Source organism: Gouania willdenowi, chromosome 14 (assembly GCF_900634775.1).
Source record: "Gouania willdenowi chromosome 14, fGouWil2.1, whole genome shotgun sequence".
Lineage (NCBI taxonomy): Eukaryota > Metazoa > Chordata > Actinopteri > Blenniiformes > Gobiesocidae > Gouania > Gouania willdenowi.
Genome location: NC_041057.1, coordinates 992351 through 1018293, shown reverse-complemented (window position 1 = coordinate 1018293; position 25943 = coordinate 992351). Strand labels below are relative to the sequence as shown.

General features: G+C 37.7%; 3 protein-coding genes across 6 annotated transcripts; 1 reads left to right on the top strand and 2 right to left on the bottom strand.

Moving 5' to 3' along the window:
* Positions 1 to 1404: 1404 nt before the first annotated feature.
* lcp2a (lymphocyte cytosolic protein 2a) lies at positions 1405 to 10972 on the bottom strand. 2 transcript variants are annotated; one of them, XM_028467361.1, is made up of 19 exons: positions 10368 to 10972; positions 9719 to 9781; positions 9612 to 9658; positions 9474 to 9536; positions 8291 to 8316; positions 8151 to 8188; positions 7486 to 7663; positions 6827 to 6879; positions 6694 to 6748; positions 6545 to 6625; positions 6047 to 6128; positions 5857 to 5893; positions 5409 to 5424; positions 5082 to 5157; positions 4707 to 4759; positions 4475 to 4551; positions 4276 to 4350; positions 1990 to 2136; positions 1405 to 1710 (listed from the first exon to the last, which is right to left on the bottom strand). In XM_028467361.1, the coding sequence occupies exons 1-19, from the start codon at positions 10443 to 10445 to the stop codon at positions 1567 to 1569; spliced, it is 1389 nt and encodes a 462-aa protein (XP_028323162.1). In that variant the 5' UTR covers positions 10446 to 10972; the 3' UTR covers positions 1405 to 1566. The 2 variants fall into 2 exon arrangements, with proteins under 2 accessions (XP_028323162.1, XP_028323163.1); XM_028467362.1 differs by having other exon boundaries at positions 5857 to 5875; positions 10368 to 10970.
* Positions 7531 to 25826, top strand: slbp2 (stem-loop binding protein 2). Of its 3 annotated transcripts, none has more exons than XM_028467364.1 (10): positions 7531 to 7674; positions 19296 to 19480; positions 21218 to 21373; positions 22663 to 22734; positions 23577 to 23657; positions 23732 to 23875; positions 23980 to 24150; positions 24888 to 25041; positions 25118 to 25250; positions 25334 to 25826. In XM_028467364.1, the coding sequence occupies exons 2-10, from the start codon at positions 19428 to 19430 to the stop codon at positions 25396 to 25398; spliced, it is 1029 nt and encodes a 342-aa protein (XP_028323165.1). In that variant the 5' UTR covers positions 7531 to 7674; positions 19296 to 19427; the 3' UTR covers positions 25399 to 25826. The 3 variants fall into 3 exon arrangements, with proteins under 3 accessions (XP_028323165.1, XP_028323166.1, XP_028323164.1); XM_028467365.1 differs by lacking the exon at positions 7531 to 7674 and adding an exon at positions 18211 to 18365 and having other exon boundaries at positions 24894 to 25041; XM_028467363.1 differs by lacking the exon at positions 7531 to 7674 and adding an exon at positions 18211 to 18365.
* zmat2 (zinc finger, matrin-type 2) lies at positions 11710 to 18709 on the bottom strand. Its single transcript, XM_028467366.1, has 6 exons — positions 18572 to 18709; positions 17391 to 17490; positions 16380 to 16503; positions 16241 to 16314; positions 15725 to 15870; positions 11710 to 12118 (listed from the first exon to the last, which is right to left on the bottom strand). Exons 1-6 carry the CDS (start codon positions 18587 to 18589, stop codon positions 11975 to 11977), a joined length of 606 nt encoding a protein of 201 aa, XP_028323167.1. The 5' UTR covers positions 18590 to 18709; the 3' UTR covers positions 11710 to 11974.
* Positions 25827 to 25943: the final 117 nt, after the last annotated feature.

Sequence of the window (25943 nt, the reverse complement as noted above, 5' to 3'; positions counted from 1 at the left end):
ATGGCAGCTCGAGTAAATCTCTGATCCATTGATGATGGCTTTTTATCGTGCGTGCACGTCAGTAACCCAAGGTTTACATACTCAGGGTTGGTTGATCCACTTCATACCAGCTGTAATGAATCAGATACACAGAGTTTATCATCGCTGGGTATGTTGACCTAGAGTTTATGGATAGACTCAGAGTTTGTTAACCCTCCTTTATGGAACACACCTCAGAGCATTTAGAAACACCATCAGTCACATGTTCCAACATATTTGATTACTTGAAAAGTGGGTGTGTTCAAACTAAAGTTGTTCTGTCCTGAGTTGTTTAACACGTCTAGATGTAAATACCATGAAATAAAAGCTGGAAATCTGAACATTTATCTCAAATTCATGTTTTGATCTGAAACCCAAATGTCTTTAGTATAAAACAAAAACAAATGATTTGACCTTGTTGTTCCAACACTTTAGGAGGGGACTGTATATCACCGCATCAGGTTTCTTTTCAATCGAGGCCTGACACTGAAATAGCATGATGCCTTGCTATTACAGATAATATACACATTAGTGTGCGTACTGTAAAAAGACGGTTAGCAAGGCTTCAGCTTTATCAGTGGTGCAATCAGTAAAGATGGGAAAACATTGATACAACACCTATTAATATAACAATACTATCAAAAAATATTTAATGATTTTTCTTTATTTAGCTTTTACAAGAAACACAAAACTTAAAAACTAAATCTTTATTGGGTCTTCTTATGAATACTATAGAAAACATATTTTGAAAAAAATACTTTATATTTTACAAGTCGATTTTCATCAATTTTGTAATATTTTTTTCAATAGTTTCTACATAAATAACAACAGAAAGCTGGAAACCACAGATAACCTGTATTGGGTGTTCTTATATATACTACCGACATGTGGGATAAACTCGTACTGGGCTTAACCTTAAACACGTTGATCCTAAACACCAGTTTTAGATAAAACCACTCAGTCCTTCCCTCTGTTCAAGTGATGTAACACTGCCCATTTTCCTACCCTGACTCCCTCTTCCCTGTTCCCTGATGCAGTGATCTATATGCTCCTGCTCCTCCGACACTGTTACATACTACATATACTACACTGTTGTTTCGTTTATTATCCCGTTATTTCGGGAAAACAAATTAAATTAACTCCTTATCACAGAAAAGCAAAGTCTCGATATCTCAAGATCTCGAGAAAATTAAGTCGTTATCACAGGAAAACTGAGTAAATAAAATGTATGAAAGTATGGGCCTTTACGGCTTCCGTGGCTATGTGCTAAGCTAACCCCGGCATGTTGGACTGGTGGCTATATGCTAGATTTAAAAAACACAAAACTGACGTGTAGAAATATAAAAGGACGTTTATTGATGCTCTGACAAAGCGACACAGTGAGTATCAGGTTCAGGTGACTTTATTAGTACCCGTAGGTACATTTGTTTTGCAGTAAATAAATCGATGAGTTTTACAGAATATCACAAAACTCAGATTGAACCTTTTGCAGCTAACGTGACCACAGGTTGAACTTGAAGCTAAAACACTGTCACTCCTTTTCGACTTTCAAACGTCAGCGGTCATGTGACCTGCAACGGGCTCAGAGAGCATACATTGGTTCTGCTGACCAAAGCTCTGGCCTTTAGCGTCGATCAGCACCAACGGAGCCTGAGAGTAGTTTCTGATCATGTCCCCAACCGACTGGAACCTCTGAAAAACAACATTATCATTATTAATAATAATTATCATTAATTAACTCGCTATGAGAAGAAACAAACCACATAACTAACATCTATCTTTGCATTCTTCCTAACTACGGGACTCTAAATCCCACGATGCAATGCGTGAAGTTGAAGTAACATGACCATTTGACAACAAAGTGAACAAACTTATTGGTGGAAATAAGAAACTTCTGAGCTATAATATCAGAGGATTAAAAAAAAAAAAGTGAGTTATGAAGTTAGACGCTACACAGGAAGTGACGCTGACCTCCTGCACTTTGCCCGTCCCCAACAGGAAGTGCTGCTGCTCGTGTCTGATCTGGATGTTGTAGACCTTGTTGTGGTAGAAAACCATCAGAGTGAAGGGCTGGTTGTTCAGCTGACGGGTGCTGTTCCTCACCAGGTAGGCCCCGTCCTACACGCACACGCACGCACGCACACACACACACACACACACACACACACTTAATTACTTTAGGTTTCTGGGTTTGAATTTTTTAAATTTTTGATTTTAACTGTTAAAATTCGGTTTTTGTCTTTGATTTTCTTGTTTTCTCTGCAGCAACACTGTGAAGGTGAGACTGGAGTTTTTCTTTCATGTGAGTCATCGATCACGTACACTGATGTGTTATTCACAATGAATCTGTTCTTTCCTATTTGTTTTCACATCAAATTACAATATAGTCACAGGTAGAATCAGGAAATTCAACTAAAATCATTTTCATTTACATCATTTAACTGGACAAAAAAATGTTGTCTTAGTTTTAGTCTTTTATTTAATTTTGTTGTTTGAGTCTAGTCAATCTTTGTTTGGCTTTTTCTTTAAAGGGGACATATCATGGTTTTAAATCCTTCCTTTTTACATATAAATCATACAGTTGTGGTCTATATAAAGCAGAACTGCAATGCTTGGGTCTGAACTCCTCATTATTATAGCTCCACCCCTTTTCTACCCCTTTTCTGATGTGCTTCTGAGAGCAACTCGTTTTGGTGCTGTCTCTTTAAATGCAAATGAGACACTCCATACCCCACCCCCTCTTCAGGTTACAGATGTGACACTGGGTTCAACTCCACCCTGTTCGGCCATTTTTGTAGTTTGATAGAAGAGATACGATTATTTAGCGGTGCAGAAAATGTTTATTCACAAGTTATTTATAAAATGTCAACAACGTTAGACTTGTCCATCCAGCCTTACATGTTCCAGCCAGAGTCTGACCCAGTGGAGCGAGATGAAAATGAAGATGATGAACCTGCCAAACAACGTCTTCATATGGATGTTAACAAGTGAGATAACACAAGCGCCGAGCTAACGCTAGCGCCAAGCTAACGCTAGCGCCGAGCTAACGCTAGCGCCAAGCTAACGTCACGAAATGCATTTTAATACAGTTTTTTCGGAGACAAAAACGTCAAAATGAAATGACTAATGAAAACTTTAGACTTAAATTAAATCACGTAGGCCATATCATCAAGGATCTAAAACGAGCACACAGCGCTAACATATGAAGACGGTGCAACTGCTAATGCTAACAAAACAATGACAGGGACGTCTTATCATCACACTTTTTAGCGTTATTTACAGCTTACCGAAGTGCTCTGTTCATCGTCTCCAAAGATAGAAGGAATTGAACCCTCAATCAGACAAAGTCTTTCTGTAAATCCTTCTTTATACTGGTGGAGGTTGATGAAGCAGTCATCATTGAAGTGCTTCACACACACTAAAATGACCTTATCCACAGATGTGGTACATTTCTATAAAAAATAAAACTCAACCAGACACTTTGAAAAGGTTCTGATGCTGGGAGACGTTGTAATGAAGCGTGTGGGTTACTACATCCAACAACCCAACATTTAGACTTATCCTCTCGTAACTTCTGCATCCTGGAGCTTGGACTACAAAATAAAAGCCAGAAATAAAAATGGCGGATTGCTCGAAGTGTTGGACCTGGAGTTGATGACCTAATTTGGCAGTTCTGCTGCAAATACTGTGATGTAATAGTTCAAAAAACGTAATAGAGAATAGAAAAATCGAAACAGATTGAAAAATATGAGCAAAACAGAAAATAAAGATATCAACGGAGCATCTGAAGAGATTAATTTGAACTTTTCTGTACTTCTAAGCACTCTAAATATACAACAAAATGCATTTAAGGGCTAAAAAAGTGGATTTAGCATGATATGTCCACTTTAAAGTCTGATTTCTGTTTTCAGTCATTCCCCATCACAATAAAAGCCTTCCCCCAAGGCTCGGAATACTGCGTCACGGAGACAGATTTGCAAACAATTTGTTTTTGTATCAGATGAAACATTAGGATGTTCATATTTTTTTTTTAAATCAGGAAGCACAGATTAGGTTTCCCTTAAAGAGGAAAGGAAACAGCCGGGAGCCTGAAACAAAGCCCTGAGGGACGCCACACAACAGCAAGTTTCTAGGTTTTCACAAATAATTTTTTTTGTTTTTGCTATTTCTTTTTACACCCCGTCTTGCACACGTACCCCCCCCCCCCCCCCCACACACACACACACACACACACAACTCTGAATGTATTCCTGTCACCTTTTGAAGACGTTTGAGACATTGCTCGGCGCGTCCTCGTGTCACCGCGCCTACGTACCACCGAGGGTCGAGATCCTTAACACACAGACGTTAAACAAACAAACAAATAAATTAATTATAATAATGAAAATATGAATTTTAAATTTTCTATTACATTTTATACATTTACTACAGACAAACAAACAAACAAATGTGTTACCTCACTGTTTGCTGTTTTTGGCGGAGGAAGGTGAGTGAATTGTGTGTCCGACTTCATGCCTCGATACTCATTCATCTCTGTCAACAAAAACAAATGTTTCATCCAATGGAGGAAATATTTAATTATCTTTTTTAATCTAGGGAAACAACATGAGGAACAGCATATTTTCCAAAATAAATTAATACTACTATTATAACTACTGTACTATTAGAAATAACAAATGTTCTCTGACCTGAGGGCAATTTGTGAGGCAGAGATCTCACAGAGTGGCCAACAGGGGGAGCACTGGTGTAAAAAGAAACAGCAAAATTAAAATAAATTATTGGTAAAAAATACAAAAAAATGAATCAATGCTAAAATTATCTTAAGTAATGCTGTGGCTGTGTGGCGTCCCTCAGGGCCTTGTTTCAGACTCCCTGCTGTTTCTTTTCCTCTTTAAGGGAAACTTCAGTATATCCATGAAATTAACATCTGTACTTCCTGATTTAAAAACCTAAAGATTTACTACAGTTTAACAAAATATGAACATCCTAATGTTTCATCTCACAGTTTTATCTCATAATTAAAAAAAAGAAGAAAACAAAACATAAGCAAATTGTTTACAAACCTGTCTCCGTGTCGTGCTATTCCGGGCCTTGGCGGAAGGCTTTTATTGTGAAGGGGAAAGGATTTGTGCTTAATGGCTGAAAACAGAAATCAGACTTTAAAGAAAAAGGAAAAAAAAATAAACGAAAACTACAAAATAAAAGTGTAAAACTAAGACTTCATTGTGATATTTTATCCCAGTTAAATGATGTTTTGAATTTTCTGATAAAACCTGTGACTAAATTTTAATTTGCTGTTAAAACAAATGGAAAATGAACAGATTCAGTGTGAATAAACACATCCGTGGGCGTGATCGATGGCTCCAATAAAAGAAAAGCTCCAGTCTCACCTTCGTCGTGTGTTTGCTGCAGAGAAAAGATAAAAAAATTCAAAGATAAAAATTCTGAACCGCTTTGAAGTTTTTTCACAATAAAATTTCACCAAAAGCTTATTTTAGTGTTCTATCATATCAGTGGCCAAACCCTCAATCATAACACACATTTAAATGAATTATATATAATACATGAATAATAATATCATGTTTTAAACGTGGTTAAAATAAAAAAGCTAATCATTTTTTTAAGATGTAAAATATCACAAAATAAATCCTATGTAAATAAATTAATAACATAATGAGATTAATGTATAAGAGTTTTTTATGTATTATAAAAAGTCATAATGACGAGATAAAAATTCTTCACGCAGACTTAGATTAGTAAATACAAAAATATATCTATGAATTTAAGCAGACAGGTGTACTTCTGTAGCTTTATTGTGAAGGGTTTATTCATGCTTACCTCTGTCCACATGTCATCCCTGTTGGAGAACACCAACCTCAGGTTACAGTATGAAAAACAAATGATTAAAAGTGTCTGAAAAAGTCCCAGAGTTACATATACAGATGTGTCATGTGTTAAACGCTGACAAAAGTAAGGGTTGACTGTTTCAAAGTGTACTGTAGCCTGTTGTTGTTGTTGTTTTGTGTACCTGTTAGCGTTAGCCGTGGGCCGCGCAGAGGAGTTGCTCCTGCTGATGGAGGCGGAGGGCGGAGGAACAACCACAGGTTTGGCTAAACAAAGAACAAGAAAAACACACGAATATTATAGACCAAGCAATTTGAAAACACATAAAAACATTACAAAAATAAGGTTTAATGTACAGTATAGAGTAATGCAAGATATGGTTTTTATTCTTTACATTTTTTGTAAGGAGTGAAAAGTATATCAAGTATAAAATTATGTTGAAAAAATTTCATTTAAGCAATTTCCCCCTGGGATTAATAAAGCAATTCTGATTCTGATTTCTTAGAATATTAGACTGCTCTGCTGCTAGAATATCAAAAATAATTTAATAAAACGCTGTCACCACAACAGGAGGATAAAAATATGTTACAGTTAAACAGGAATTAAATAATCAGATATAGTTTAAAAAAATCAAGAAGGAAGACGAAGGCTACTGCAGATGTAAAGGTGTGTTTGGTGACACCTCTAACTGGTGACAGGTTGGATGATCCCACTGCTCTGCCTGGTTTGGTGTGTCTGAGGATCTGTGGAGGCCCTGGAGGAACTAAACACAAACAACAACAATGTCTGTGGATGTTTACGGTTGCCATGGTGACGGTGGGCCGGACTTACAGTTGGCTGATGGTTTTCCGCGGTGAGGAGACGAGTCTCGCCCGAACACTCCCGGCTACACACACACGCACACACACTTTCATCTCTGGAACACAAGCTGGATGATTCATATTATGAAATGTGTAAAACTCACCTGGGGGCGTGTCAGGGGGCGGGGACTAAGAGCAGGAGGCGTGGCTCTCTTATCTGTGTGCACGCACACATCATCATTATTTAGATTATAGGAATAATAATCAGTGAAGCTATATAGTATATATGATATATACATAACGGGAACCATGGTAACAAAATTGAGGGAGTCCTTACTCAAACTCGTCTCGTGGCCTTCAACCGGTTTGAATGAGTACGGTATCAATACGTGGAGATAATTACTGTGCTTTATGCTACTTGTTGGATTTTTTTTATAACTCTTCAACTTTTTGAGTTATTCCACTTTTTCATTTTTATATTAATTTCATCACACAGTTATGGTCCTTTGATGTTTGTCACCAGCCAATCAGGAGCCAGCAGATGGAAATACTCATCTTTGATGTTTGTCACCATCAGTTACTTAGTTACAGTTACTTAGTTACAGTTTTAGTTACTTTGTTACAGTTAAATGGTCAGCAGAGGGAAATGCTGGCTCCTGATTGGTGGACGACATCAGGTTCTTCTTCCCCCCAGCAGCCAAATAGGCGTACGTTCAGCTATGAATCCTCACTTATTACTTTTCTCTGCATTATTGTTATTATTATGAATGATTGTTATTGCTGTTGTTTTGGTTCTTCTTGTAATTATTGTTGTTACAATTACCGATGTAATCTCCTTCGGCCAGGGGCAGCGTGGGGCAAAGCTTGGTTTCCTCTGTTTGCTCAGTGGGCGGCGGTTCGTATTCAGAGCTGAGATCCGCGTCGTCGGGGTCCTCGTAGTCCTGGACGTCGCTGCCGTCCTCGTCGTCACTACGTGGACTCTCATAGTCATCATCATCGTCCTAACGAAGACGTACGTACACACACACGCACATGCACAAACACACAAAGTCTCAAACACAACATTCACACGTTTGTTTCTATATGTTTAACCAGGGACAGTATTGAACTGATGTGGCAACTGCTGCGCCACCTTGTGGTCAGTTCACAGAGCCAAATCAATAAATGAATGAAGCACGGCCCACTTAGCAGCAACATATTCTCACAATAATTCAAAACCAAACCAACAAATAAACATATTTATTAAATAATTAATAAATAAATGAAGACCTTTGGATAATTTAAACATTTTTAAAAGCTAAAAAAAACAATTTCTTTAGTGTTATTGACTAAATGATACACTTGTGTGTATTTCAGCTTCACAACAAAGAGAAAAAAGATCTAAAACAAAGATTTAACATCTGCAGATAAATGAGTGTTTTTATGATTAAGTATAATAATAAATGTATTTATTATAGTAAATGTTTGCTTGTGTTTTCATAAACTCACAAACTCGTCGTCTCCCCAGCCTTCAGCCACGTGTGTCTCTGCAGAGGAAATAGACACACACTTGTTACACAACGAGTGTGTGTGTGTGTGTGTGTGTGTGGGGGGGGGGGGGGGGGGGGGGGGGGGGGGGTCATTCCTACCTGGTTGGTGAAACCTGGGCGGCAGCCTGTGGCATAGAAACACTCGTCATTCAAACAACACAAACTCACGCGCACACACACAGCAGAGCTTTCAGCAATTTGGCAACAAATTACATTATCGATTTGTTGTTGCGCCGTGCATTTATGTCTGTGACTGTGATGCAAAGACGTCTGATTCACCTGCAGAGATTTGTGTGTGCGCCGCGCACGAGTGTTTGTGTGTGTCTGTGTGTGTGCATAGTGTTTGTGTCTGCGCATAACATGAGTGTTTGTGTGCGGGCTCGCACGAGTCTTTTAGTGTGTGTGCAGAGTGTTTGTGTATGTGCGTGTGTTCACCCTCAGTGTTTGTGCGCAGTGTCTGTGTGTGTGTGCGCACCATGAGCGTTGTGTGCATAGTGTTTGTGTGTGTGCAAAGTGTTTGTGTGTGCGCACGCACAGAGTATTTGTGTTTTTGCGCGCAGTGTCTGTGTGTGTACGCACCATGAGTGTTGTGCGCGCACTACAAGTGTTTGTGTGCGCACACCACAAGTGTTTGTGTGCGTGCTCGCACGAGTGTTCGTGTGTGCGCGCACACCACAACTGTTTGTGCGCGTGCACTACGAGTGTTTGTATGTGTGTGCAAGAGTGTTTGTGTGTGTGCATAGTGTTTAGTGTATGTGTGCATAGTGTTTAGTGTATGTGTGCGTGTATTTGTGAGACTTTGTTTTCAGTTTAATCATCTTAAGCAGAGTTTAAGTGTTCTTTATTGATAAAAAAACAAAAACCAAACTACTACTGACCGATTCACCAATTATGAAATTAGTTGCAGCTCTAATCTCATCTTTACGCATCATCTCATCTCAATATATCTCGTCTGAAGGTTTTTTAAAAAAAATCTAATTTCTCTCTCGCATTTAATCTATTTAAATTAATTTCATCCTATCTTTATTCCATCATATTTCACCTTATCTCCACTAATATTTATCATCACGTCACATCATGTTTTATCTAACGTCATCTCATCTTATTCTATGTAATTGCTTGAATCTAATCTCATTTATCTACTATAAACTCATCTCCTCCTTTCCTGTTTCTATTCAGTCAGGGAAACCATGCCATTGAATACAATTTGCATTATTTTACATGATTTATTCCTAAACCTTACAAGAACATAACTGAACATTTAGCTGCCGTAGGAACTTACTTCTTTTTGAACAGGCCTTTCTTCTCCTTCTTGTTGATTTCGCTGCTGATCTTTGAGATCATCCTGTAAACACATCAGATATTTCACCAGCGATGACCTGCAGTGCTGCTGCATCGGGGTAGAGGGCTCTACACTTACGGTATGTGTATTCTGGGGAACTTCTGAAGGTCGTTCTCACTCAGGTTCTGTAAATACAAACAAGGTGAGGAAGGGGCGAAGTTCCCCCAAACTGTACCTGAACTCACCACAAATCTGGAGCCGCTGATGGAGTTCCTGAGCACAGCTTTGTCACAGCCGGACAGATGTAACTACACACAAACACACACAAAGGTCTGTGACGTTACCCACACACACGAATGGACAAAGAGTGAGACTGTTTATGGACCAACTTAAACCAAACTGTTAAAGACGACTCAAACTAGACCAAAAAAACTAACACAACCAGTTACAAACCAAAGTGGACCAAAACCAAACTGTTTACAGGCGAACTAAACCCAATCAGCTACAGACTAACTCAAAGTGAACTATAACTGACCCATATTTGACCAAAATCACTAACCGAACCAGGTATAGAGCAACAAAACCCAAGTGTTGGAGGTCAACCCAAATATACTGACATGAACTGGTACAGTTCAAAAGTAACTTACTCATGGTGTTCCAGACCAACTGGCCCAAACTAGAACCTATTCAAACCAAACTAGACCAAAAGTAAAGGTCCAAACTGGACTGAACCAAACCCACTGACCAAAGCTGAACTTATGGGAGTTGACCACCCAACAGACCTCCTAGAACTATTCTAAACGAGAACAAACCCAGTAACCTAAACTAGTCTTAACCCTTTGATCTCTACCTGAAGGGGCTCAGACAGAGCAGATCATCTTCTGGAGTTCTCACCGTATTCAGGTAATCTGATAACTGCTGTGGACTCCAGGTCATGACGTCAGCCCTACACGGCGTTCGCATGGAACTCATTCTGGTCAGTCTTCAGTCCTCACAGACTTGAGGACCTCCAGCAGAACCTGCTTTAATCCTTCTGATGAGATTAAACCAGAACAAGAACCTCAGGTTTCTGACCTTTGATGGCTTTAGTTACTTATAGTTACACCTTCTCCCTGGTTTCTCCACCGATCCTTCCTGTGGAAGTCACAAATAAACCTTTGGTTTTACTTCCTCAAACCTGCTCGCTGTGTGAACGCAGGGCAGCGAGAGCACGAACGTATCACCAGAAACCCAAAATGGCTTCCTTCTTCTTCTCTGCTCCACTCCCTCTATCGTAGGAAGTGGCTGAGGGGGTGGAAAAGATGATGATGGTTTAGACTTTGCTCCCTCCCCCATCCAACCACAAAGAGGAAGAACTGCTCAGCAGCAGTAGCACTAGACACGAATCAGTCTCAGAGCAACTTCCTCACAGAAAGGACTTTAGACCGAGTCCAGGACAGCTTTGATCAGGGACTGCATTACCTACGGAAACGGCTTTAATCTGGAATGGTTTTTATTTCATCGAGGACCATTTCAATCGGACTAATTTCATCTGGAAACTCTTCTCGGGCGACCGTGGCTCAGGTGGTAGAGGGTCGTCTTCTGATCGAGAGGTTGGGGGTTCGATCCCAGTACCTGACTAAGTGTCGAAGTGTCCTTGGGCAAGACACTGAACCCTAAGTTGCTCCCAATGGTCGACTAGCGCCTTGCATGTCAGTCCTGTCCCACTGGTGTGTGAATGTGAGAGTGAATGGGTGAATGAGCTGATATGTAAAGCGCTTTGAGACTGTTTCAGTGGTGATAAAGCTCTATATAAAATCAAGTCCATTTTACCATTTTTTTTTTCAAACTTCCACGCGTCAACAACGTGGATCCAGTCAGCTTCGTATAGTGACATGCTGTCCTCAAAGGACCGCTTTAAGAGCCAATCCTGTACGTTTAGATCAGTACCGTGCAATCACATTTCACAATAACACTCTTGTACATCGATTGTTATTGTGGAACAGAAAATGAACGTAGTATGTTTGTTTCTGATTAAACACGAGGGAACATTCAAAGATGAAATACTTGCACTAAGGAAAAGAGTGTTTATGGGGAGTGAGATGATCCAGGAAAGCAGAAGAACTCTGAGCCGGATAGACGGCCACAAGATAACACGCTCACGAGTCCAACCATAACACTAGTGAGCCCTACAAGAGCTCAGTGCTAACAGATGCTAGTTTTTTCTGCAAAAGGAGACACACGTGATTCCCAAAGGTTACAATAATAATAAAAAAAAATTTATTTAAAAATAAAGTTCCATGTTGTGTGACTTCTATAGCTTTGTACATTTTTTTCATAACTGCTTGTGTTTCTGCTTCCTTTGATGATGACAGTTTAAAAGCTACCAAAAAAATATGAACAAACACAAAAGAAGATCAGATTCAGTTCATTTCCACATGAGTTTCAGAATGGATGAAACTGCAGTGTGATGGGCTACCAAAATAAGAGTGACTGTGAAAGACAAGGATGGGGGGGCGGGGTTAGTGGTTCTTCTTAGACCCGCCAAAGCCTGAAAAACCCATCACCGCTGCCATCTCCTCATCATCCTCCACGTCCAAATCCTCCTCCGCTCGACGCTTTCGCTCCTTCTGCTTCTCCTTCTTGTAGGCTTTGGCTTTCTCCTCCTGAACACACACACACACACTTTTATTATCCTGGGGGTATTTTCATCATGTTCTTAGTAGAGTCAAGCCTACGGTTTAAACCTGGTTTAAAGCCGTCAATGACCACGCCCCCTTTCCCCATTCCATAAAACTCTTCTCAGCCAATCAGCTGACAGTGTTTAGATTAAGTGCTCATCTTCATAAGGTCAACAACATCAAACACAGATTTGATGAATTAAGACGTGAGGGCGCATGCGTTGCAGCCTTTTTTTGAGACCAAGAAGACGTGAGATAAAAGACGGACATGTTTAAGACGTTTCTGTGGTTTGAATATTTTAAATGTAGTAAAGGGTCGATTGTCGAGATCTCTACGTGCGACCATTACAAGATGAAACATTGTAACGGTAGGATCAGAGCATGTGGGAGGCCGCACAACGTTTAATATTAATATTACTCTAACCACTAAGAATGAGTGTATCATGTTTTTCCTGCAGCCTGTGCCTCCTCCTCGCCCTGTTTTCTATGGGGAGAGATTTGTCTCAATAATATGTATGTGTATTTATCATGAATTATGTGTAAATTTCCAATTGTGCTTGTGGACTGAGCAAAGTGCGTATGTGGATCGGCCCGCGTGTGAATGTATTTTTGAGACAAACGTAACACGGCTTCCCTCACATACACGCACACACACACACAACCATCCACTAGGGGGCAGTAAAGAGGTATCTGCTGAAGATTAATTCCATTTACCAACACAAGAATATCTAATAACGTCACAATCACTGCAGCCTTCACTTGCTGATCATAGTACAACACAAAAATATTTCATCATAATTTTAATGGATTTTTATTAGTAAAAATGTTTTTGATGACACTTCTCTTGATGTATGTGATTCTATAGTTTATATACCACAGAGGTGTTATAGGTCCTAGTAAAGTAATTAAACTTATAATCCTCACCACACAGAGTCAGACATTAATAAACGATTCAAGCTGCACCTCAAGTATGACAAACAGGAGGAAATAAAAATAGGAGACCTTCTTCACCTGTTTTAGTGTTAATTGATCATTGAAACCAGAATGTTTACATTGATTAAATAGATTTTTACTAATTTTTCACTTTTTAACAAAAACTCAATAAAATTATGAAAAAGTATTTTTTGACAAATCAAGTGTTGTAGTGTGATCTATAGAACTGGTTGGATAGAATTGTCATTAGTATACAGTACATTAGAGTGAAATTATTAAAAAGTATGTTTTGTCAACCCAAGTGTTATACTATGATCAGCATGAGACAAGAGAAGGCTGCAGTGATTGTGGTGACACTGCAGTGAATACCAATAACATTATTAGAGATTCTTGTTGCATCTGTTTTTGTGTCATAAATGCCTCATTACTGCCCCCTAGTGGATGGTGGTGCTCTACACACGTGAATCACCAGCTGTGTGTGTGGATTTCTTCAAGTTTTTTATGAAAAAAAAAGATTAAAAAAAAAAGGAATTTATATATTTTTTTATATGTACTACTTTGTATGCACTCATTTCATAATACATAGGCAAAATATACTTATTTTTATATATATATATATATTTCATGAGTAATGTAGTAATGCATTTTATCTGGCTTTCATAAATATTTATGCACATTTACAGATATTGTACATGATATGAGTGACAACACGTGTTATAAAGGATTTTTACACACGTGTTTACTTGTCCTTTGGTGTACCATGGACACTAAAGGTTTGGGAACCACTGCTCTACGCAACTCAAAAAATACAAACATGAAGAGGCAGCTAAGTGGGAACTCGAAACGGAAACTAAAAAAGGAGAAGGCGATCAGAAACACAGAAAATTTAAAGCAGCATATACTGAATATAGGTCATTTTTCACTCCAGTGTATTTAGCCAGATCAGCATTTCTTTGAGAGAAATTGACAGGTTTCCAGATGTTTATGTTTTGCCAGATTAAACTGATGCTGATGCGTTTTATTTTCATAGCATCATATGTGAGTGAGGGGCTTTGACAAGATGACATAGTGGTGCATTTGTATTTCTATGAGCATTTGCACATCTGTACATCAAAATGCACTTGACGACAGTTAGATATTGGTGTAGTGAGTAAATGTATGTATATTACTGGAATTTATTCATTCTTTTGCCATACTATAGTATTCCTGGGGTCGTGATGATGGGGCACTTGAAAATTGTTGCCCAGGGTACAGCGAAGTGTTAATCTGGCCCGGCCAACACTGTAGACGCTGCAGGTGAGCAGCGCGCACGGGAGGTACGTGCACTTGTATTTTAGTCGTTGGGGAGCCTTCACTCTACCCTGTGACTGTCCCTGAACAGCCCCTCCCTCTCTGTTTATTCTCATTATTAATCTCTGATCAATGAATGGACATTTATACCGTGCGGTATATATAGATATATTATTATTGATGGTTTAATCTCACAGAAACATCCCAACAAAACACTGGGTCATCAGCGCCCTCTGCTGGTCCAAACAAATATCTGGCGGCTGCAACTGAAGGAAAACAATCATTCTCTCTAAACATTTCCCCAATAATATAATAAGTCTTAACATTCACAACAATACTGAATTCAACTAAATTAAATAAACATTATCTTTAAGAAAGTTTCAACAACGAAAAGAGTCGCTGATAATTCACAGACCAAATTGGAAAAAAGTAGATTTTGAAGGAGTTTTTAATTATTCTTTAAGGAACTGAATATGTATTTTTTTTTTTTAAAACATTCATGATCAATATCATCCTGAATTAAAAGTCCTGCGTCCATGGTACTGGGTTACGAAAATCACAAATGTAAGGGTATATGTAAGATATATTATGCATGTTAATGTGCATTGATACAACTAAATACTGTATATTACCAAAACCAACTACAATCAAACCACACATAAATTATGTAAATCATGCAGATATTTTCCAGTACCAGACAGCATTCTACAGAGGACTACTAACAGACCACGCCCCCATACTACTGCTATACTATAAGTTGGTACATTTTCAACAGGAAAGAGGTAAACTGATAATGATGCGCAATTCTTTGTGATCATTACCATGGATACCAGATTTCAACTTGTAAATGCATCATGTAAACAAAAACTAGGTGAGAAAATAAACAGAAGAAAAGCCACAATTACACTCATATAATGCACCAAAAGCCACCATATATCATCAGTTTTGCAAAATTTTCCAGGCATGCCCCCTCAACCCCCCAGGTGTCGCGCGTCATCACTGCGCAGCCGCAACGACTTGCCCTGAGTTTTAACCTTCTACCTTTTTTTTTTTAAGCCTACTACTTTTTTTTCTGGACATCTATGCGTAATAGCAATGATTCTATCGTCATTTGTATCAATTTAAAATTATATTTAATCATTTGCCATGATATTCTGTTTAATTTCCTTTTAAAATACCTTATTAAAGCGGTATTTAAAAAAAAAAAGTATAACAGAAGTCTTTTTGACTCCTTGTTCCTTTTGTAGATATTTGTTGAGTGTTTTAAATAATCACTAAATGACTTCTTTAATAATGAAGACTGAACTGAACTTAACCCTGAGCTGGGTTTGATGAAATATCCCTCAGGATTAGTTAATCTGAGCTCACCTCCTCCCTCAGCTCCTTCATTCGCTCCTCAAAGTCGTACTCCTTCTGTTTCTCCTCCATCTTCTTCCTGTTCACCTCAAAACGCTTCTTCACCGAATCCAGAGACGAGCGCTCCACACGCATGGACATTCCCAGGTTCCTCTGGTCTGTACACGCACGCACACGCACACACACACACACACACGCACACGCACACACACTTTTTATTACGGTACATGTTTACTATATATTATTATTTTATATTATACTTAATATTATTACATTATATTTCTTTATTATAATATTGCAATTCTGTGTCCATATGTTGTAGGATTAATATGATTATTACAGTTATTATAGTATTATCATTATTAATAGTAGTATATTATTGTTATTCTACCCTGCTATGCTATTTTCTTTCATCTTTTTGTTGCTGTAACAAAACAAACCACATTTCCCCAACGTGCGATGAGATAAATATCTTTCTTATCATGTTAAAAAAAAAAAAAAAAGGTCTATGGATGATTTTAGACTCACGTTTTTTGCCGTTGATGTGGTCGAGAAAGTTGATGGAGTCCTTCACCACGCAGTCACACACATTACAGTAATACCTACACACACACACAGAGTTAGGAAATGTCTCATGTCTCACACACACAGAGCACCCCCCACCTACCCGCCCATCTCTGCCTGGGGCGTGGTCTTGGTGATGACGATGGTCTTTCCCAGTTTGGACTCCAGGTCCACCTTGTAGTCTCGGTGACGCAGGAGTTCCCGTTTGATTGGAGGAGCCGCTTTTCCTGAGAGACAAAGACAAGCTTAGGAATAGTAATAAACGTGTGGTTAAAAATAGTAATAAATATCTAACGTGGGAACAAATTCATCAAATGTACTGTAAATAATGTAAATGGGTCATTCCAGATAATTTAAAATAATTTTCAGGACATTCCACCCACTTTGTTCTCAAACAATTCTGAATTTTTTTACCAGTTGTTCTGTGATTATTCAATATTCACACTATATTTTTACTTTGATCTGATGACCATTTTTTGAGATATGGATAATGAAGTGGGGGGGAGGTGTGTCCTTATTGTTGTTCCATGTTCATCTTCCAATATATCTTTAACTCCATCACATAGAAAGGTAAATATGGTATAGTAATAAGCTCCTCCTACTCTCTCAGAATATAGACATAGATCTGCTATACATCCTATATATCTGGTGGACATGTCAGCTCCTCTAATAGTCACAAAGTCAGTGTGTGTTTGGGTCTGGAACATGTTCAGTAAACTACTTAGCATATGTCTCAGCTCCCTGTAATGTGATCAGCTTAGAGCTATGAACATAGACTGTTCACATCACTAATGATTAGTCACAGATATGCATTGGTTCTAGACTCACACGCTCTGGAAATATGAACAACATGCTTTTTAAAAACTCTATTCATTGGCCCATAACTGCATGTGGGAATGATCTGTTGTCACTTATAGTATAAAGGTTACTCATTATTAGGATATAAAACTATTTTCCTATATGCAACTTCTTTATTTTATATTTTGGACCCCAACTTTGGGTTATTTTTAGACTGAAGTGTGTGGGATGTCCTAAAATGTCTTGAAATGGCATGAAATAAAAACTGAAATATGTAACTAAGTCCTGATGTGCAACATGTGAACGTGTGGTTTACCATCTCGCTTCTCTTTGTCTCGCTCCTCTGTGAGACGTTTCTGAGCCAGGTTCTCATACTCTTCTTTGTCCCATTTTCGACGGAATTCGTTCTTACTGGACTGGGGGGCGTTACAAAAAATACATACATTTACACACACAGTATGATTAGTCATTTGTCAATATTAACTCCACTTACTTTGGCAGTGCTTAAAAGTAAACACTGTAAATGTTAAGTAAGAGTTACTGATTTCAGAATCAGAAAAGTTTATTTCACCAAGTACAGTTTTTAAAAAACAACACAGGGAATTTAACTCGGTAGTTGGTGTGCAAAATAAAAAAACAAAAACAAAACACAAGCCAGTAATAATAATAATGATAGGTATAAAGGATTTCTATAAATTACTATTTATCTATGTTGTTTTGTCGTTCCCTCTATATTTACTGCCTTAAGTTGCTGTAACATCTAAATTTACTTCTTGGAGATCAGTAAATTATATCTCATTGGTTAATTTAAACGATATATTCAACATTTCATATTTAATTAAATTTAAAAAAAAAAAAAAACAACCCCAAACTGCTTTGATTTAGTCAGTTTGTATTTAATAAAAAGTAAACCATATAATCCATATTATGGTTTCAATAAGTAGATTTTTGGAACAGAAAAAAAAATGTATTTCTATTTTAAGTACTTTATAAAAAGAAACCACAATAGTTTTAATATTGAATGTGTAGTTTTCAAAAAAAGACCAATGTTAAATTGGATCCATTAATCTGAATGTGAAAGAAACGTCTAATAATGTGACCTACGTACAAAACCTTTTACTTTGAAAGAACGAAGCATCCTGTTGATGCTGCTATTGGAGCTAACAAGCTAAACAGCAAACAACGGTCTTCTTAACTATGGGTTTTTAATAGAGAACAGAAATATAGCGAGTTTGATATACAATTAGTTAATGAACAATATGATAACCAACCCGTAGATGAAAGGATTCGGGTGAGAACTAAGCAGCACGAAAGAGCTTTGTCAGTTAGCCTGTTAGCATGCTAACCATCCGCAGTTAGCAGGTTAACGACTAATTTTCACTACTAACGAGTTCAGAGTGATAACGAAAAGCTTTAACAGAAACAACCTGACGATTTCACCCTCAAAACAGAGACAACATTTCTGTTAAAACGAACAAAATCATGGAAGAAACTCACCCCACTGCTGGATGCCATTTTTAGGATACGTTGTAAACAGCGCTGCCTGTGGCCGGTAGAAGAAGTGACTTTTTACTTTTTACAATCTATGGTTTTAACACATTTTTTCTTTGATTAAAGAGCTCATGTTAAGCTAAATTGACTTTTCTGTGCTTTAACATGATAAAGTGATATTTGGGCTTCATACACATGCATAAAGTGTTTTTTTCATTGATTCTCTCAATCGTTAGTTAGAGGGTGATTTTCTTTTTCTTCTTCTTCTTTTTCTTTTTCTTCTTCTTTATTGGGATTTTATGGCAGTTGGCAAACTAAAAAGTGCATTACCGCCATCTACTGTTTCTAAGTGGATCTGAGTTTAAGAGGACCATAACTTGCAAAATGAGTTAAATAATAGTAAAAAAAAATAATATTATTTATTATTAATATTATTATAATTATATTATAATTATTTATAATATAATATAATTATTTGTAATTATAATTGTATTATAATTATTTATTTTGAACAACTTTTTATGTTATTTTATTATGTATGACGGTTATAATCAATCATCTGGGTGGAACAAACACAACTTTTTTTTAAAAAAATTAAAAGTTTTTTTAAAAACATGTTTTTCCAAAATACTTTTTTGTTAAAAGACGTATGCTTAAACTCTATATATCCATGTTATTATAATTGTTTTGTTTCATTTTGTTTTGAATTAAAACTACTTGATTTTAACAGGAGGCTGTCACGTGATTGCCAAGGTGCGAGTGGCCCCGCCCACCGCAGCAGGTGAAGCTTATTTAAAATCTGCGCGAGCAGAAACGTTGGCGTCTGTCTGTCCGTCCGAAGGGATCCACGTAGAGAGCAGGAATGTCCACCAACGGAGCGGAGATGGAGGCGCACAGCCCTATGCACTTCTCCAGGTGGGTGGCTTAGAACCAGGTCTAGAACCAGAACCAGGGACGTACTAAATCAGTGGTTCTCACACTTTTTCTGGCTCTCCTTCCCCGTTTCTCTAACTTCTGAACGCATACCCCTTATGTCTGACTAATATTTTTCTCAGAATTCTGTGAAAAAAAACAAACTTTAGTGCCTAGTACTGCAACGAATGAGCGATAAACACATTTTAATACATTAATTTTTATCTTTTGTGAATAAGTGGAATGAACCAATATTTAGTGCCTCCTGAATATATATTTCTATCATTGTTTTTTTTTTTTTTTTTTTTTTTTTTCTGTCACCTCCTTCCTGATGTGGGACCAACACTTTGTGTTTTCAGTTAATCTTAACATTTTCTGTCATTATTATTATTATTTTTTTGGTGTCATTTTGTGTATTTTATTGTTTGTCTGTTTTTATTATTCAGTATAATTCTCTTTGTGTTTTTGTCTTTTTAGTGTTGTTGTTGGTATTATTATAATTATTACATCTCAGTGAGTATTTTTCTCTCTTTTATTGTGTTGCTGGTAATAGTATATTTCTCCCTTATGTTTTTAGTGTTATTTTTTGTATTTTGTTTGTTTTTGTAATTCAGTATATTCTCCTGTTTTGAGAGTTGCTGGTAATATTCAGTGTGATTACCATTTTTACCTTAAAAATAAACGTTTTAAACCCCGTATTTTTAATACGTTCATTTGTTAATTTTCTTCTCTCAAGGACGCCCTGTAGTGCCATCGTGTGCCCCTAGGGGTACCTGTACCCTCATTTGAGAAACACCAGACTAAACAACACACATGATCTGAAATTATTCCTCTACAATTCTTGTGTTCAATACATATGAGACGGTCAATTGCGATTTGGTTTATCCGTTAATATCTTAATTAATCTTAAAATAAAAGCGTGAAATCATTATTTTTGTTTTAATACCTAATGTCCTTAATTTGTCTCTTTAAAATGATGTCAAAAAATTGTTCTGGAGTTTCCATGGATACGGTTGATAACGGAGTGGGAAGGAACATTGCCGAAAGTCGTCAATTGGACGTGTTTTTTTTTAAAAAAAGAAAAACCTAAGTCAACTAGAGAGCTATGATTTTTCTGCTTATTAAGCAGCACATACTTGATATTCCAATGGGTACGACTTTTCCTGAAAACAATGTGTTAAAAAGTATTTTATTTTTCCCCCAAATGTGCCCCTATTTTTGACCCTAACACTAAAAAGCTTTAAACTGAAAGGAATGCAAGGAAACCAAACCACCATCATTCCCCCAAAAATGATCAATAGTTTCAAATATTTCTGACCAAAGTGGTTTAAAATTAAACTAATTTGGTCAAAAGTGGAGCTTTTTTTTTTTTCGCTGAAAGCCTGTTGAATGTGAAATATTCAATTAGTGTAGATAACTCGCTATGAATTATCTTATTTAATTGCCATTGTCCTCCATTTAATTCAGGAAAGAAAAAAATAGTTTTGGGGTTTAGTTACTCTTTAAACTAGTTTTATATTTCCTGGTAGCAGAAGTATCAGTTGGTGAGAATGGCATTTAATTTCTAAAATAACTTGATTACTAACTATAACCATTTGCTTTAGTTGAAAAAAAAAATACTCTGCTAGAAATAGTGATTTTAAACATGGTTGGCTCCAATAAGTCAATAAATGCTGATGTTAAAACAGTTTGTAACCTTACTAACACTAATATTTGGTCACATGACGTGTTGTGTTCCAGTCTGTGTCTCAGTCCGTGGTCGTGCGTCTGTGCCAAAGGTTGGACGGCCGTGTGGAACGGACACACTGAACCAGTTTATGAAGCAGACGCTGGCTTCTCCGCCCCAGAGCCGTGGCTCCTCCCCGGGTGCAGCTCCGTGTATGACAGCCTGGTCAGGTGGGTTAGTCACCTGTTACATCCCTACTTAATGGAGACTTTAGCAACTAGTGTAATGTGTTTTTTTTCTTTTTTTTTTTTCTACCTTCTTCCTGGATCTTTTAATTGAATGAGAATAGTATAATTAATTTACATGTGGTTTATTGTTAGTCATAAGTAAAGTACACACAGGTGGTTAGCAAAAGCAGCCTATGGTTGTGTTAGTAATGTCACACCCCGTACTACACACTCAATGAGTATATACTGTCTACTATATAATATACTATAGTATATACTGTCTACTATATAATATACTATAGTATATACTGTCTACTGTATAATATACTATAGTATATACTGTCTACTGTATAATATACTATAGTATATACTGTCTACTGTATAATATACTATAGTATATACTGTCTTCTGTATAATATACTATAGTATATACTGTCTACTGTATATTATACTATAGTATATACTGTCTACTGTATAATATACTATAGTATATACTGTCTACTGTATATTATACTATAGTATATACTGTCTACTGTATATTATACTATAGTATATACTGTCTACTGTATACTATACTATAGTATATACTGTCTACTGTATAATATACTATAGTATATACTGTCTACTGTATACTATACTATAGTATATACTGTCTACTGTATATTTAACTATAGTATATACTGTCTACTGTATATTTAACTATAGTATATACTGTCTACTGTATATTTAACTATAGTATATACTGTCTACTGTATATTATACTATAGTATATACTGTCTACTGTATATTTAACTATAGTATATACTGTCTACTGTATATTTAACTATAGTATATACTGTCTACTGTATATTATACTATAGTATATACTGTATACTATAGTATATACTGTATACTATAGTATATACTGTCTACTGTATATATTGTTCACACTGAGGCTAAATATCTCTGTTGATTCTCCACCTTTATTTTGAAAGTTCTGAAAACATTTGAAGTGAGAAAGTGACCAAGTAGAATATCAACATGTGCTCATTTGATCCATAAAACTCAGTAGACACATCTTCAGAAACACTCCTTTGGTCTACTGACTACACTTCCTGTTCACTTCAAAATAAGAGCCCTATTTACAAAAGAGTTTAAAAAACTAATGAAAGAAACGGGATGCTTTTATTTTGAAAAGGGGATGTTTGATTTTTACCATTTCAAACGCAGCCTATGAGGCTCGAGAGACACCTGTTGAAGATCTAATTTGTAAATGTTCTTTGACATAGTTTTATTTGTGACTTCCTCTACAGTAACGTCTCTCCGATCCCGTCACCCGCTGCGAGCCGAGGACGAGAGCGGACATCCAGCAGCAAACCACGCAGGTGTCTACCCTCTAGTTCCCCTAACCCAGGGGTTATCAAACTGTTTTGGGTTTTTCCACATTGAACAAAGTAGACTTTCAAGCCCCACTTGTGCCCATTGCCCCCCAAATAATCCTGATAATTAACACATTTTTGTAACATCATATTTCATAATGGAGCAAAGCTAATCACCTGTGTGTGTGTGTGTGAATTTAAATACAGGAATTAATAACATTGTTTTCAATCTGTACCAAAAAGCTTAAGAAATAAAATAAATTCAGTGTACATATGAAATTAACTAATGAACAAGTAAAAAGTAACGTCATGTTCTATAATGCTAGTTACATATTTCATAAATTAATCAAAACTAAAATAATCTCCCCCGTAAAAGTGAAGTCGTCAAAAGTACAAGTAAACATTGTTTACAATCTGACAAAAAGCTACAGAAAAATATTTAAGTCAGTTATTGAAGGTTTGTTTCACTTCATGTGAAATACATGCTGATGTAAATCATTATTTTTACACTTTAGTTCCCGCTCCATATCTAGTGCAGTCTAATCATTAATGCTCTTTTAATTTCTGCCCTAATTATTACTTTCTTTGTGTGTTTAGTGTTAATGATCGTTATTGATCAACGAGAGGTTTTTAAGAAGATTGGCATGAAATTGAACGTTTCCTCCTGTTTGTCGTGCCCTACCTGTCATACCTCCTTTCTTCACCAGGGGGCACGCCCCACACTTTTAGAAGTAGTAGTCTCACCTTAATGCTAAAGCCACCACCTGCTCCGTCTCGCTCTGATAACTTTGTGGTTTAAACTTTTGCACGCTTCCATCTGTAAAGCTTCTCAATGTGCGATCGTCTAGGCCATCCATCCTGGAGAGGTGCATCCTCAAAGTGTCTACGAGCAGTGTTGCCGTGGGAACAGATGACTCAGACTATAAAAGGTCTGGGCTTTTTGTTTGTTGTTTTCCTCCGTTGAGGTTCTTGAGTCTGTTTTTGACCCTTTACGTTCCTTCAGGGCTGGTCTAAATCGGTACCATCCCCGTTTACCCGACCCACACAACATCGAGACCAACACGGCAGTTCTGAAGCGACGGCAGAAACAGATTCAGTATGGGAAGAACACCAGTGGATACCAGAACTTCCTCCAACAAGTTCCCAAGTAAGGAAATGACAACTGGAGATTTCTGGTTACTAGTAGCACTGGTACCAGTTATGTGGTCTTGCGTAAAGAACTTGACAATCTTCTGACCCTGGACTTCTCAGACACCTCCGTGACCCGAAGCTTCACCCGTCGACGCCCAACAAGTACAGGAAGTACAGCCGGCGCTCCTGGGACACGCAGGTTCGTCTGTGGCGGCGGGCACTGCACCTTTGGGACCCTCCGTCCAGCACCCAGCCCGACTCCCCAGAGACCCTGGACCCTGTAGACCAACTGTAAGTGGTTTAAGGACATAATCAAGGTGATCAGATTGTTTTTAAGTCTTTGATTCAAAGAGAAATACATTTTAAACCTTATGGACAATAACGACTTATTTATCTACTATACTGTGTTTTGCAGTTACACGGTAGATTAAAGAAAACGTGGAGCATTGCCGCGTTTAGCCTGAGTTTCCTTTTCTTTTTCTTTTTTTTCTTTCTGGAAATCAAATTATGGTCATCCTAATGTTAATGCCTTGCATGGTTGGGTTCGATTCATTTTTTTATTTACAATTACGTTTTCAATTACAGTGACCAGCATTTTTCATGTCACAATTATTTTTATCATCAGAAAGTCAATTACAATTATGTTCTCAATTACTACTGTACAATTAATCACAATTACTGAGCCTGAAATAAGTAACCAAATAAAAGTGAACCTTCCTCTTGTGTTAGCTTTCTGTTAGCATCTCTAATGCTAACGGGTCCTAAATCAGCTGTAAAATACACAAAAAAGCAATTTATTTTCTATTTTCCTCATTAGACTTCATAATCAATTAAGTTTTAATATTTATGGTGTGGACATCTGAGCCTTTTGTCAGTATACCCCTAGATTTAAATTTTTTATATATATTTAAATAAGTCCATTATCTAAACTCAATTGACAGCAACAAAATTGTAATTATCAGTTATAATTGACCCCAACCCTGATGCTTGTGTAACTGAGTGTTTAACGTTGGAATGTACGGGACGAGTTGCAGGCAAAGCCAGCTGGCGAAGATGACCTCTGACCTCTGTGAGGATGTAGGAGTAGAGCAGAGAGAGAAGGAGCCTCTGGTGTCGCTGAAGGCCTCCTCTGCCCCTCCATCAGCAGCTTCATCAGCAGCCTGGAGCACCCCCAAAGCCCTGGTACTACCTGCATCATATCACAGCACCTACTCTTCTCAACATCTGGTCACATGACCCGTCTGTGGTTACTCCACAGGTCGACGTGAGCAGTCGACCTCCTGGTGCTCCTCCTGGTCTCTGTAGCCCCGCCCTGAAGACTCACTTGGTGGGCATGGACGGACACAACACCGACTGGCTCCGCCTCCTCCTGGAGACAGACGACTTTCATGGTAAACCAACCAATCTGAGCTCATCTTTTCTTCTCCTGAAGTGAGATAGACGTATAATTAATAGATCTGCTCCTGTTTTGCAGATTTTGGCTCTGATGACCAGCAGGTTCCTGTGTTCTCTGAGCAGCTCCTGTGGAACCCGTACTGAGGTCCAGTCTCCTCTGGGACCTACAGAACCCAGAGTGTGTGCTTTTAGGATCACTGAAGGTGACGTTTTGACAGCAGGGATGCGGTCGCTCCCTGATCCAGGTCCTCCTAGTGGACGACAGAAGCTTCTTCAGGGTCGCACAGAGATGTTTCTCCTCCCGTTCGCACCGATAAGCTCTCGACCCCTCTCACCTCCACACCCCCCCCCCCCTCGTGGAGAACCTGCTCCACTTTATCTCACGTGTTGGTCTTGGTTTGGTTCCACGCCGTTCTCAGTTCTGTCACCTTTAATGCGAGCCCTCAGAGTCAGCTGGTGCCTCTCGGTGCTCTGAGGTTTTTTCTTTTATTCCCTGATGATTGTACTGCTTCAATGATGAGGCAAAACTCAAATGTGATTAATAAAGAATGTAAATAAAATGCTAAACTCTACTATAAGATCTGCTTTCTTTCAATACCAAACACAAATTAATTTACTTCATTTTAAAACCTGAGTTAGATGTCTCCCATAAATCAAAATGTTAAGTGATTCTAATGAAGGTCTATCAA

Excerpts from the sequence above, each read along its gene's own strand:
- lcp2a (XM_028467361.1), bottom strand. The coding sequence starts at position 10,445 with ATGAGTTCCATGCGAACGCCGTGTAGGGCTGACGTCATGACCTGGAGT. Across the intron at positions 9,782-10,367 it reads TATCAGATTACCTGAATACG|TTACATCTGTCCGGCTGTGA; the intron begins GTGAGAACTCCA and ends GTTTGTGTGTAG. Across the intron at positions 4,552-4,706 it reads GCCTCACAAATTGCCCTCAG|AGATGAATGAGTATCGAGGC; the intron begins GTCAGAGAACAT and ends TTTTGTTGACAG.
- zmat2 (XM_028467366.1), bottom strand. Across the intron at positions 16,315-16,379 it reads CCCCAGGCAGAGATGGGCGG|GTATTACTGTAATGTGTGTG; the intron begins GTAGGTGGGGGG and ends GTGTGTGTGTAG. Across the intron at positions 15,871-16,240 it reads CCACATCAACGGCAAAAAAC|ACCAGAGGAACCTGGGAATG; the intron begins GTGAGTCTAAAA and ends GTGCGTGTACAG.
- slbp2 (XM_028467364.1), top strand. The coding sequence starts at position 19,428 with ATGTCCACCAACGGAGCGGAGATGGAGGCGCACAGCCCTATGCACTTC. Across the intron at positions 23,658-23,731 it reads GATGACTCAGACTATAAAAG|GGCTGGTCTAAATCGGTACC; the intron begins GTCTGGGCTTTT and ends ACGTTCCTTCAG. Across the intron at positions 24,151-24,887 it reads CTGGACCCTGTAGACCAACT|TTGCAGGCAAAGCCAGCTGG; the intron begins GTAAGTGGTTTA and ends GTACGGGACGAG.